Here is a 14,610-nt window from a genome sequence, read left to right as displayed (position 1 = left end):
CGAGAACAGGGGAGGTTAGAAGAGGAGCGAACAGGGAGGTGTAGAGAAGAGAGAGCGAGAACAGGGAAGGGTGAGAGAGAGAAGAGCGAGAAGAGGGAGGTGTAGAGGAGAGAGAGCGAGAACAGGGGGTGTAGAGAAGAGAGCGAGAACAGGGGAGGTAGAGAGAGAGAGAGCGAGAACAGGGGAGGTGTAAGAGAAGAGAGAGCGAGAAACAGGGGAGTGTAGAGAGAGAGAGAGCGAGAACAGCGGAGGTGTAGAGAGAGAGAGAGCGAGAACAGGAGTGTAGAGAAGAGAAGCGAGAACGGGAGGTAGGAGAAGGAGCGAGAACAGGGGAGGTGTAGAGAGAGAGGAGCGAGAACAGGGGAGGTGTAAGAGAGAGAGAGAGGAGAAAGGAGGTGTAGAAGGAGAGAGCGAGAACAGGGGAGGTTAGAGAGAGAGAGAGGAGAACAGGGAGGTAGAAGAGAGAGAAGGAGAACAGAGGTAGAGAAGAAGAGCGAGAACAGGGGGTTAGAGAGAGAGATGAGAGCGGAAGGGCGTGAAGAGAGAGAGAGCGAGAACAGGGGAGTGTAAGAGAGAGAAGAGAGAAGACAGGGGAGGTGTAGGAGAAGAGAAGAGAGAAGAAGAACAGAGGGGGTGTAGAGAAGAGAGGAGAGAGAGAGAGAAGCGGGAGGTGTAGAGAGAAGATATTAGAGAGAGAGAGAACAGGGAACTGTAGAGAGAGAGAGCGAGAACAGGCGGAGGTGAGGTAGAGAGAGAGAGAGCGAGACAGGGTTAGCGAGGAGACGAGAGAGAGGGCAGGTGTAGAAGAGGAGAGAGGCGAAGGAGTGTAGAGAGAGAGAGACGGAAAGGGAGGTGTAGAGAGAAAATGAGCGAGAACAGGGGAGGTATAGAGAGAGAGAGAGAGAGAACAGGGGAGGTGGGGGGGCAAGAGAGAGAGACAAAGCGGAAGGGGAGCGTTTCGACATGGAGACAGGGGGTACAGAAGGGCCACATTTCCACAAAGTACATTAATCTATGCCGGCTTAAGTATTTCATTTGAGGGCAAAAACGTTCCTGTGGGCATGACGTGCAGGCACCGCCCCCCCCCCTCCTTTACTCTTCTGCTCCCTCCCAAGGCGGTGTCTATTTAAATGTGTGTTTAAATCGGGGAGTGTCATAGCTCTAATCGCGGCTGGCGTCACAGCCTCCTCTTCCCCTCACTCTCCTCATCCCTCTGTCTGCTCACAGCCTGCAGCACGTTCAGCCGGTCTCTGGGAGAGAGCAGGAGAAAAGAGAGGGAGAACAGAGAGGGAATAAAGTAGTCCCTCTGCCCCGGAGCACCGGGCCTAGTGATGATGATGAATTAATGAAAATCGCTGACAAACTCTTGGGCTGCAAACGAGTGTAAGCACACGCAGAGGGGACGTGACGAAGGGCAAAAAAAGCAAAAAGCATTGCGTCTGGATATAGGAATGAATAGTGTTGGGCTGCAGCCAACCGGGCGGCGCCTGAGGGGTTTTGGGGGATACTCCGGGGAGATGATTCCAGAGGCAGAACGTGGATGCATGCCCAGAATACACCCCCCCCCTTCAGCTCCCCAAAATACTGGCACGCGCTGCGCCCATGCACACAGAGTAATCATAAACACAGCTCGGTTGCACCGCGAGGCCCCAATAAAGGGGGGAACCGGGGAAGGAAAAGGCCCTCGGGGGGCCTGCGGGGTGGTTTTTAGTTCAGGGGAGGTCTTCAGCAACACGCACTAATGCTCTCCACAGGCAGAATGTGCAGCGATACGGCAAATAGCAAAGCTGGACAGAATTATTTTTATTTTTATTTTTTTCATAGGTCTTCACTCATCCGGTTTCTTCAGCGACAACTCCAAGGCACAAACCCCCTCAGAGTCTTCGGGCATCACATTCTCCTCAGGTTTCTCCAGTCGTCGTCCGCCCGCCGTTTTCTGTCCAAGGGAGATACCGGCGCCCAGTCCACCGTTACCTTATCCTGTCTGACCTCCGTTGACCTCTATCTGGTATGTGTCACTGTCTTCTCTTCCCACACATGGAGAGCGGTCTGATTCGACCCGACAGCTCAATACTGTCAAGGCTCCATTAAGACTGGAAACCATTTTGATTTAGCACCAGGTTCCTCACTGAGAGGAGAGAAAAAACATGGTCGGTTTGCCCTCCATTGTCGTGTCGCTGGGAGAGCTCTTCTAATCTGGTGGCAATTCTCATCCTGGGTATATAATTAGCAACTGAGTGGAAAAGGTCACGGAATTCAGGGGCTTTTACCAGACGCAAGGAAATAAAACCAACGATTGTTGGACGACTGCGCGGGTTTGGGAAGTCCCTTGGGTTTGCGTAGTCGGCCTTGACTTCGTCAGTGCACTATCATCATTAGCAGCATTGTTATGTCCATACATTAAAAATGTTTCCCCCCACCCACATGGATAACATTTAATTCTCCGCAGTCGTGCTGGCCTTGAGAGTTAATGAATTTGTGCTACGTTGCTCTTACAGAACTGTTAGTTGTCCTTATAAAAAGAAAGTGAAGTACTACGCACCCTCTCTCTCTCTTACCTATTGACGATACCTCTTTAAAAACATGGTTTCTCTAAACCAGGTCCAGCCCGAGTTCCTGTCGCCACAGTAGATTCTAGATATAGAACAGAGATAGATGTGCCGTGGCCACAAGGACCATTGTTGGAAACTGAATAGCATCGGAGTGAAGCCCACTTATCCTTCGCGCCATAATGGAAGAACATTTACACAAGGTCTAATGATCGCGGCGACAGGCTGGGGGCCACGCAACAAACAGCGACGGTCTATTGGGGTCAAAACCCCAGCAAAGTAGCTATTCACCTCCATTCATGAGTGGCAACAACAAAAAACAGGCGTCTCCTCTCTGGAGTGCCGTTTCGCAGGATAAAACACAAAAAACAAGAGCCACTTAAAGGTTGATCTGGATCCAGATTTTTGTATTTATCGTCAATGAATCCCAAGGGCTACAGTTCGGGGCAGGGGAGAACAGATCCCAGAACAGCGGGAGAGCTTGTCTCGCACAGGTTCGGCAGTCAGGCTTCAAAGGGACTCTCTCTCTCTCTCTCAAAATGCTCTGTCACAGTGATGGTGGGCGGGAGAACCTTCGCAATCTATTCTGTCTGTAGAGGCCAGGGCTCCATTTTTCCAAATAGACTACATGATGAATAGGACAGCAGATGACCGGTCACACAGTCCACGGCGCAGGGCTTTGTGGACTTCCGAAGGCAGGAGGGCAAAGGGCACCAGGTAGGAAGTCGTACCTGCAGGACAGGTCTGTCTAGGTCCGCCGGGTCATCTTTTAAAAATGTCCGCTCAGTGCAGACACACCCTATATACACACAGTACAATACACCCCCCCCCGCCCCTAAAGTCTGCAGTATGAGTAAGGCAGCAGTAGGGGTTCTGAGAGGCTCTGACACGCCACGTTAATTAATCATCAAACGCGACACTGCAATTAGTCTGTGCTACATTGTTCTGATTTATGGTGCAAAGACAATGTTTGAGCTGGCATACGTTTTCAGGCAGAAGAAATATTTTTTATATCTTCATTCATAATGAACGGGGAGGCATGTCATCTTGGCTACGGGTCTAAGTGCTGAAAAGAGGCACGCTATTGAAAATCATTTTTTTGTTTTTTTTAAAGAAATATTAATTGTAAGAGGAAATGAAAATTAGATTAGCAAACACAGACCAGAAAGAACAGCGAATGAACAAACAATACTAACTGTAATCATCGTTGGTCGTTATGGGGTATCAACTGCAGGGGCCTTTTCTCAGTGAACTCTCTCTCTCCCTGAACACACACAAACACAGCATTGAGAGGGAACAGCGAGGACAATGTAGAGCGAGACAGCTGCAACATCACGGCTGGAGGAGGRGGGGGGGGGGGGGGAGAGACAGGAAACTCCTCAGGGGAAGATAGTTCAAATAAGCACTTCTTCCAGCCTTTTGCACTATGATATCTGGGTTCAACAACTCAGGCTGAAAATCATGTGTCAGAATGACAGGAGCAGACAAATAATCTATGACAGAACTGGGAAATCCGAGAACGAGACATGGAGGGCGAGTAGCGTATTCTCTGAGATATTACTGCATCATGTACATAGTTTGGCAAAATCAGGGCATATTGATCAAGACAAGACGGTAAACTCAATTGAATTGAGCAGGAGGAGAGGGAAAGGGAGAGGAAGTGAGACAGTCCAACTAATCTGCTCTGCTGTGTGTAGACGTCTAGACTCGGGGGGAAAGTGTGCAGAGGAATGGCTTGAAAAGATAGGAGAGAGAGAGAGAACAGGGATGAATAAGGAAATGGTGGCTGGAGAGGCCGAGTACAAAGAGAGAAAGATTGGACGTGGCGAGAGGTGAAGAGAGAGAGAGACGGCAATAGATGGAGGCTTGTGGCCTCGGTCTGAGGGTCACCATTACAGATAAGCACTCAAATAAACATGACCATGCCTGACCCGCTCAGCCACCGAGTCAGCGAGAGATGGAGGGATTTCGGGGGGAAAATATGAAAGAGAGAAAGGCTCAACGCAACAGAGAGAGCCAGGGAGGGTGCCAGGGATTCATCTTAGAGGACGGGCTTTAATGTGTGAGGGAGAGACAGAACGGGAGTTGGTGAAAGACAGAGGGCAGAAAGCCAATTTCGCTTTTCACAAGTAATCACGCTGGTAAGCCTTTTACAGGAAAAGAGGGCGAGATATGTTTTTTTTAGGACAGTGTCATTTCAGACAGCATTTCTCAGCACTGAGCAGACACTCGGCAGACTGTGGAGCTTGCTTAACATCGACAATAAACCAATCAATAGAAACCAATTCCTGCTATCGAGGAACATTATGCCTGGCTGGAGCATAAATTCCTGGGAAAATGTTGGATGAAACATTTATTAATCACCTTTGCGCGGGCCAAGGAATCTGTTGCATGCCTTAAAGGCACAAGTTAACACCTTCCCGTTACTCACTGCTTATCTGGTCACACTTTGAACAGAGAGACGTGAAAGAGAAAAGATTGAGCACAAGAGAGATCTTGTGCTCTGCACCGGTTCCCCCAGCACCGGTTCTCCCAGCACCGGTTCCCCCAGCACCGGTTCCCCCAGCACCGGTTCTCCCAGCACCGGTACCCCTGCATATAGCCTCGCTATTGTTATTTACTGCTGCTCTTTAATTATGTGTTACTTTTATAATATATATTTATTTTGAGGGGGGGTTTCTTAAAACTGCATTGTTGGTTTAAGGGCTTGTAAGTAAGCATTTCACTGTAAGGTCTGCACCTGTTGTATTCGGCACATGTGACAAATACAATTTGATTTTGAGAGAGAGTGAAGATGGAAGACAAAGAGGAAGGGAGGGATGATGAGCATAAATGCAAGAGTGGAGAAAGACAGCAGCGAGGAGAGAGGCTGAGAGAGCGATTATGTTAAATAACCCTGCGAACCACCGTAATCATGCCGTCTCGCTCCACTGGCCATATAAGGCAACGGGATGAGTGAGCGAATGGGTAACCTTAACCTGTATTGATTCAAAACCCTTGCTACAGTGCTTTCCAGACAAACAATATATTTGCAGTGGACGGAAACCACCGCATACACAAATACACACAAACAGTTGCCAATGAACTTGTGAACCTTGCTGCGAAGCTAATCTGGAAATTCTTCAAATTCAGCCAGAAAGGCAGATGACCTACAGCATTGGGGAAGCTTGCATTCTGATCACCAGGGGCGACGCGATGAGCGTCACACCATGTGACACACACCGACTGAGCGATAGTGACTGATGATGATGATGATGATGGAGGTGGGAGACCTGCCATGTCTTCCCTTTGGCAGAGTCCAGCCTGCATCATCCGTGAGTCACAGACAGACAAAAACCTGAACGGAGGAATTCATGCCATCCCCTTCTGTAATCCACCCAACAAACAAGCTGGCCAGGGGGAGCTTGGATAAGGAGGCGTAACGCGCTGTGGGAAAGCAGGCGCGCCAACGACGGCGTTACTGCCATGCCTTACATTGCATGCAGTCACCTTGGCTTGTTGTGGTGCTCCTCAGAATACGGCACTGGGTTATGTACTGCATATCAGCGGGTGAGAACAACCAGAGTCTGTGGAGGGTCGCTGCCATTACCACTTATTCTAGGTCGGTGAAATGGTACACACTAAAACGCCTTAACCGTTTTCCCTCTACCGTGCCGTCATAAGCCTCGTGTGTCTTCCTCCATAGTCTCCAGTGGACACAGTCCAAGGAGGCATCCCGCTCCCTCTGACACGCTCCGGGCGGCTGATTCAGAGAAAACCAGAAGCATTTTGACACTCAACAGAGAGTGGCAGTGTTCGCAGTGCAATAAACTCAGAAGCTATAGAAAGTTCCAGGAATAGCGAGCGGTTGGCAATTCCCCCAAACTTGTCAAGTTCAATATGGAGGCTACATGGTGTTATTCCGATCATTCTGTGTTCCAGTTGGATCAGATCACGCTCCTGTGTCTGATTAACTGTGTTCAGTGCCATGTGCTGGATGATTCTGCCAGCCTCCTGTGTACGAATGTGTGATGCTAAAAAACAGTAAGTCACCTTAGTATGTGCTCACATTTCCCACCCGTTAAACGGTCTTAACTATTTAAACATTTGTATAGGCCTGGGTTTTATACGCCAGGTACATCGGATTGGGCCTACTAGAAATGGCATGCAAAAAATGCAACGGAGCATACTTGAAAAGAGAATGCACCTTATTAGCAACCTCTGCGGCAATCACTCACCCAGTGTGAAAACTGGGCGAATATAAGTCACCCCCCCCCCCCAAAGTGATCACCATAGAAACCTCCCGCGCTATTAGGCTCTCGTCACATTTCTAAAAGCCTCTGCACTGAAAATAGACTCTGGGGTTAAGACTGTCGGGCATAGACATGCCTGTCAGTTTCATTTGCCAAACGGAAGCAACATTTCTGTTTTTGTTTGCTACCAAAGACAACATGGGGCATTTGCCACTAGTTGAGATAAAAATAAAAAAACATTTTTCGCTCAGAGTCATAAAAATGCATCCTGGCTAAAATGCATGTTTTCGTTTTTTCCATGCACGTCATTTTATTCCATTCCATTTTTTCTTGGATGCCTGGGGTTGAGGGAGCTGCACAAATTAAAATCAGAAGGCGAAGGAAGTGGTAATAAGATCTCTCTACAGGAAGCAACTAGATCCATTTGTGTTTAGTCCTCAGGTTCAAGTTGCCTATAGACTCAACAAAAGTGAACTGATAATAAAGCGTTGGAAAAAGGTGCCGGTGCTCAGCTCCTGTTTGATCCAGACCAGAGACCGTCTATTACATATCATAGAGGGGTTACGACCTCGACCGTGAAGATAAATCAGCATGTGTTTTTGTCATGCCTTTCAACAGCCAGACAGAGCGGTCCCCAGGTCTGCAGAGACTAGATGTCGTGATGAAGTGCTTGAAGGAAAGCACACTGAAGTGGTGAGGACAAGCATTGTGCTGCAGCTGTCAGGCACAATTTTCAAATCAACCCCTGGAATTGCTGAGGGATATAAAAGTAATTAATAAGGCTTGCACTGGCCCAGCGAAAAAAAATTATAATTATATTCTGTGTCTGTTTTAAATAGAGAAGTGCTGCGAATACATTTTCACCCCGACACTGGCTGAGAGAGATGTTGGTGTGCAGAATGACAATGACATGTTTAACGCAGGAGAGTCGCAGGGAGCCAAGACAGACATTCTGATTTAGGCAGAGGGCACATGGACGGGCGAGAGAAGAGTTGTTTTCCTAGCCCACTCAGAAATCCATCTCTTTAGCCTCCGTTTTATCTCAAACTGCAGGTGGGTGGAGAGGTTTTTGAAGACTGGAAAAAAAAAATCGGTAGCTTATCTGCCACCATCTCGGTGGCATCAGCAAGAGGGGTTGACCTAACCAACTTGCTGCAAACGATTTAGAAGTTACTCAAACGGTGGAGAGGGCATTTATTTATGGTGTACACGTCTCAATCGAATCTCATTACTCCTCCGTAAGGCTACTCATGTATGATTCTATTTGCATTCGTTAACGCACGTCATTTCACCTATTTATGCAGGTGCAGTTCTATTCCATTTCCCTGTAAGACTATCTGGGTTATTCCACAGTAATCCTTGGAGACGGTTTACTGTTAATAAAAAATGTATTAAAAATGATTTTCTTTTGATAATGCTGTTATAATAGGAGTTGGTTATTGTCTTTGAACACACCTGAAAACCTCTACATGCAAGAAGGAAACGGTGGATACATTCCCATACAGCGAGAGGCCTGATTTGGCTGAGCTGAGGACGTGCAGGGACTTTTGTCTAAACATTTTCGCAGTTTGCGTTCCCCACCCCCTCTGCCAGAGTCTCTGACAAACCAGACATCTATAAACAATGGGGCCCAGAACTCAGGGGGGAGATGGAGGGGGTATTGGGCCTTTTAATTCACCAATGACTAAAGCCGCTCCAACAAAGGGCCCGGACGGGAGCTGGAGCACAGTCTGAAAATAGGCTAGAGAGAGAGAATGGGCATGCTGTGAAAGGGCTGGATTTTYTTTTTATGTGGGTATAGGATGGGGGAGTGTTTGTTATATTAAGTGCATTCGGGATGCTTTAAAATGTTGCTTGAGCTCTGAAATCGTGAACATTCAGAAATGGTTTCGCTTCACTTCATACTGTCAGGTCTTAATATACTGACACTTGTTTGTAAGGATTTGTTTGGGCATAAAAAGAGCAAGAAGAATTCCTAGAGAACTGGAATATGCTTTGGGTTCCAAAAAAACATGACAGCACACAAAGCGTATTTATTTTTTCACAACCCTGGCCTGAATTCAACATTTATCAAATAGAACACTAGTAACAGACAAGATGGACACCTCAATTCCCCAAATTCATGCCTGCCAGTAAGGAGTATCAATGAAAACCATCTCAAAATCTATTTGACCTATAAACCCATGCAAACCTCTACCCAGAAACTCATAATATGATTAAAAGAATCAGGCTACAGTAAATGTAAACACATAGACTAGGGCTACGGAACACTGTGCGATCAACCACCAAATCCCTCACAAATCAAATAGCCCTAAACCCTAACAGGCTACAAACAAGACAGCTGTACTCTCTCAGGTCAAACACCAGTCCAACCTTATGTGACCTCATACTTTCTTTTTCATATCCATGCTCAGGTTTTGATAGTTAGGCTTGCAGTCAATGCACTCTTCAATTGTGCTGTATGCAGGTGAGTTCTTGGATACAAATCAAATCAAATTTTATTAGTCACATACACATGGTTAGCAGATGTTAATGCGAGTGTAGCGAAATGCTTGTGCTTCTAGTTCCGACAATGCAGTAATAACCAACAAGTAATCTAACCTAACAATTCCACAACTACTACCTTACACACAAGTGTAAAGGGATAAAGAATATGTACATAAAGATATATGAATGAGTGGTGGTACAGAACGGCATGGCAGATGCAGTAGATGGTATAGAGTACGGTATATACATATGAGATGAGTACTGTAGGGTATGTAAACATAAAGTGGCATAGTTTAAAGTGGCTAGTGGTACATGTATTACATAAAGATGGCAAGATGCAGTAGATGATATAGAGTACAGTATGACAATTGCCATTGTTATAAGGCTAAAACAAAGAAGTGTTGAGGGTATATGTAGTTACCATCTTCCTTTGTAGTTAATTCAGTTACCATCTTAATTTTACAGTTTTGACATTGAAGATTTGGGGCTACGATAGAGGACACAACACGACCCATAACCATTTGTATTGGCTGACTGTTGTTGTACAGCAACACCCTTTTTCTTATTTTCTGACTTCATTTCTGCTCGTGTAAATGATCAACTAGATCACTATTGTCTGAATGAAACATGTTACCTGAGCAGATCTGAAGAAACCAAAACAGACCTGAAGAAATCAACCGGGGAGTAGAAGCGGAACATGCACACCGGTAAGGTGATTCAGAACAATCACACCTGCTGTCTAAGCGCTCTGAGAAATACATACCCACGGGAGGCCACACCTTGCATGCATAACATGGCGTACCAAAACTCGGGATAAAAGGCACCAGACGGTATTGTGTACAAGTCAACTTCCACAACAGGTCTTGAGAAATCCACCACCGCCACCTCTGAAATCGTGTATGACCGTGTGGGTGACCCAGACAATGTGCATGCTTTTCACATGGGACGGTGGATGGCTCATGTCTGTTTCCCGATACCCGAACCTTTGAATGAACGTGACCCATAGTAACAGAGAAAGAACACGCAGAGAGAGGTAGGCTAATAAAATAACCTGAGATGACAGAATAGAAGTAAATGTTCATGTTTCTTACCTTGAATAATCAGAAGGATCGCTGCTATCACCAGCAAACTGTTTTTCGTTGGTGATACGGGGCAATGTTTAGCGTAGTCTCTCGCCATTCTAAAAAGACGGGGTGGACATGAAATCCCCACCACCACACCAGAACGCAATGAATATTCCTTGACTGATTTCTCAGGGGGGAAATCTAATAGGAATAAACCGCAAAACAGACCGGAGTCGGTAAGTTATGGGTACGGACCGTTTGCTCTTCAGTCCGACGTCTTATTTCCTCGATTTCAAATTACAGTGACTCTTGACAGTCGCACAACAGCATTCAAAACCCCTCCCCGTGTGGGGCGGACGTAGCGCGTACAGGTAGAGGTCTACGGTGTGTTTGTTGCTGTTGAACGGGAAGAAAGTAACGATAGTGTTCCACTCAGCGTTCCCACGCATTCTGGGAGATTGATTGTGATGTCACAAAATCGTCACAATAAACCACCAAAACGATCTGAGAAGTTAAGAAAATAAATGTGTCCCTAAAACTTCAACATAGGAAAGTATATAGCCTATTTTTTTGTATTATTCCAATAGAGAACATTCTTTCTTATTTCACTGACCTATATGGTTTGTGGATAAATATAGGTCTCCATAGAGATCCATTTTCTCTGTATTTTATATACATTTTTCCCTGTATGATATGGCATGAATGATATCACAGTGGCGGGCTACACAGTGGATAATTGGGCTATTTTGAGTGAGCGGCAACAAATGATTAATATGTACTGTATATGCTGAGACCACAGGTTGAAAGGCAGCATAGATAGATATCAAAATGCTTCCGTTAAATTGATCACCACCAACTTTCCCACCACCAACACTCATTACTATGAAGCATGAAATTCAGGAATGTCCTCAAAATAATATTTGCAGAACAAATATTATAGCTGACCAGCTGTTTCATAAGATTTTGACTTTCATAAAAAGAAAATTAAAAAAAACATTTTTAGTCATTTAGCAGGCGTTCTTATCCAGGGCGATATACAGAATTGAGTGCATACACATATTAATTTAAATCCTCTGTTGATCAAAGGCACTCACCAATAATATTAATAAAGGCAACTAGTAAAAAAAAATAGGGAGCATTTGACAATTAGTTGCTTGATTTTCATCATCAACAACCTGCACAAAATGTGGTATTCAGTCTATTGATGATTATAGACTGGTGTTGTTCATCCTAACATAATTTCCAAACTTTTTCCAAGATGTCACCTATTTAAATATCTATGCATAAACACGCCTTCATAACCTCCTTATGTATGTATACATGTCGCTCAGAGGAGAATGTTGCCTCAGAATATGGCCCTGTGATTGGTATGGCCACAAGCTGTGAGATACTTTGCTATTAGCAGCTCATTATCATAGTGTTCACCAGCTGACTCTCTGTCTTAGCAATACTCTCAATCAAATAATTAATAGTGGTGGAGCATCGAAAACCTTCTGTCCTCTAAACTAGTGACCACCCCCGTGTGTGGGTGTACACAGCATACAAATCACCAACTACAGTGTGCCATCTGTTGTCAATTTGATGCAATTGCGGCCACATCCACCGCCTTGAGTACAGGTCGTCCTGGCCTTGGCTCCTCAATCTCCTTCCAGGCAGGAAAATAAATCAACTACCACCCGCTATCTGGCTGTCAACTCAGACACCTATTGTGTTATTTACCCAAGATGCTTTGTTCCACCGCTGGAGCTAGGCAAGCTAGCAAAGTGCTCTCTCCCTCATTGTTTCCTTTGTACAGGAGTCCATGAATTGTATATGTGGTCCTCCGTTTTCACTCCCATTCCAACAAGCCCCAAGGCCCATATGGTTGCCATCTGATTTGTGTGGATATAGATTTGTATGTTTTTCTAAGAGGGAAGGGAACCCGCAGGTTGCCAGATAATCCTTCGATCTGCAAACATGTGGAGCGGTGGGTGAGAGGTGGCTGTCCATCACGATAAGGAGCCTGCTGACATGGCTGAGATTGGAGGTTGAACACAACAAACAGCAGGAGGCCAAAGCTGAGCTGGATGCCATCATTGTGCCTGGGCAAAATGGAGGCAATGTTCACCATCACTCAACCAAGGGTAGATTGGGCTGGCCATGTCATCTGCAACATCTAGCTGGCACAAATGTAGGTTTAAAGGGTCTTAGTCAAAAAGGATTCTTAACTTTAGCCCTGGGGTTTATTAGGGTTTGTGTTAAGGTTATCTCCATGGAGACCAAGGGGGGGAGGTGGGGGGGGGGGGCAATAAAAGTTATTACCTCCAACTACCTCTAGATATTGTCTTAGATGTGCTGGTGAACTTTAAACACTGAAATAATGCACTGTTCAATGGGCAATCTTTTTCAACTAATAAAATGTGCCTTTCTGACCCAAAACTCTGCCAATTGTCTGAATGGCACTACTGATGGCTTAACCCAACATTCTGCAGGGAGGCTTCAATGGAAGACTAGTCCTTCCACGGTGACATGCAGACCAACAGAAAGACCATGCCTATAGTATCTCTGGAAAACAAACTGCCCGTCAAAAATCTGATTTGGTTAAACCATGTCATCAAAAGAGACGACTACAGTAAATGCATCTGAGGTTTGGTAGCCTCTTCCGTCTCCCCCTCTCTCGGCCAGACCATGTCCGTGCCATTTGAGAAATTGCCCCTGTGGCCAGTGATTGGCTCAGAGGAATCAGATTGATTAAACAAGCTGTCGCTTAATGTGATCGTGTGTCAGTCGGAGCGACACGTTTGCCGCCGTAAGTCTTAGCCGTGGCAGCCTGCTTCATTTTGTTTAAGTGTTGATCTCACACCTCCTCTCTCCTCCTCCCGCCATCTTTTCCCTCCCCACGATGACTTCCTTCGTCCCCCTTTCTTTTCATGCCATCATTAGAGTTGAACCCTCTCCCTTTCCCCCTCCCCTATTAGCTGAGCTGTAGCTAAATGTTGCTTCAGTAATGGTACTCCAAGGGAGCAGCAGATAGTTCTGTTCGCTTTAATTAAAGACATTAAAGGGCTGGAGAGACATGGGGCCCCGGGGAGGAAGGGTTCTCACCCCTCCTGAAATACTCTCTCTTTCTTCCCCTCCCGCTCTCATTCTATCTTTCATTCTCTCCCATCTCTCTCTCCCACTCTTTTCTAGTCCTCTTCTGCTATCTGTTTCTCTCTCGGTGTCTCCGCCACCTCATCCCTGGTGTTCTCCGACTCATGAATATCTTCATTAGTTTAGTACCGTGGACTTTGTTTACAGTTAATTAGTGTTTTCCCTGCTCTTTTATTTCCAGCACGCTTGTTGCCGGATTTAAGAAGTTGTGTGGGTTTGAGTTTCAGGCACAAGGGTGGTAACTGTGTTTTTGTGAATATATACTGAGGCCCTTGTGTGTGCATCATTTGTTTCACCTTAAGTGTATACATTCATGTGACACACACAGAGAGGCTTTTGTCCTCATACTGAGAGAGCCTCTCCTAGAAGTCGTTGTTGCATCTGGTACGTCTTGTTTCTCCGTGTTTTGCCATTTTTTACACGTTTCATTTGCATCTGTTCTGTTCCCTGTACGGTGTCGCTGGCCCCTGTTTGTGTGTCCGCTCATCCACTCCTCATCCACAATGCACAGCTCACACGCAAACACAATGGCAGGCAGGCGCTCTGATTGTCTCACATCCGCTCAACACTCCTCCATAAATAGAAAGCCGGCTCCCCAGGGGGAGAAAACAATGTTTGGAGGACAGATTAAAGTGGGGAGAGCTCATTGAGGCAGGGGCTGGCTGGCTAGATGTGTGAGTCTGGCGAGATTGCCAGTCCGGTTTAATTTCCTCACATTCTCTCCCAGTGTGAGAGAGCCTGTGGGTTTTACATCCCTTGTACTTGACACATGTCCGCTGTTTGGCCCCTCTGCCATGTGAAATAGTAGGCATTTTACTCCCATCACATATAGACTTAGCTAAAACAATTACTGAGAGATGGATTGAGACACGAATACTCATTTATGTAAGCAGCAGAGCGGATGCTGAGCAAGTGTATCACATAATTGGCAGTTCAACAGCGGTTTACCCTTGTGGAAGACTAAGTGGGCACTCCTTCACAGTCTGCAATAAAGCAACCTGCCATTGCTACCATTTACTTTTATCCACTGAGTCTCAACTCAATTGTTATGACTCAGAAATAGCCACGTGGGAAAGTGAGATGGGAGCCTGTTGATGACAACAAACATACATTTGTTTTGTATTGTTAACCCAATGACCCCAGAAT

The 14,610-nt window shown here is 46.0% G+C and overlaps 1 protein-coding gene and 1 long non-coding RNA gene across 3 annotated transcripts in view; one reads left to right on the top strand and one right to left on the bottom strand.

The window, feature by feature from the left end:
* LOC111954919 (poliovirus receptor) overlaps positions 1 to 10,640 on the bottom strand; it is a 74,407-nt gene extending 63,767 nt beyond the window's left edge. For both annotated transcript variants that reach the window (XM_023974848.2, XM_023974847.2), the window contains exon 1: positions 10,360 to 10,640. In XM_023974848.2, the coding sequence (XP_023830616.1) occupies positions 10,360 to 10,447 (88 nt within the window). In that variant the 5' untranslated portion in view covers positions 10,448 to 10,640. The remainder of the gene's footprint in view (positions 1 to 10,359) is intronic.
* The window catches only part of LOC139023309 (uncharacterized), a 376,026-nt gene that overhangs the window by 312,810 nt on the left and 48,606 nt on the right, over positions 1 to 14,610 (top strand). The window lies entirely within an intron of this gene.

The sequence above is a fragment of the Salvelinus sp. IW2-2015 genome, linkage group LG30 (genome assembly GCF_002910315.2).
Source record: "Salvelinus sp. IW2-2015 linkage group LG30, ASM291031v2, whole genome shotgun sequence".
NCBI lineage: Eukaryota > Metazoa > Chordata > Actinopteri > Salmoniformes > Salmonidae > Salvelinus > Salvelinus sp. IW2-2015.
The sequence above is the reverse complement of the archived record's forward strand: the minus strand, read 5'-3'. Positions and strand labels throughout refer to the sequence as shown.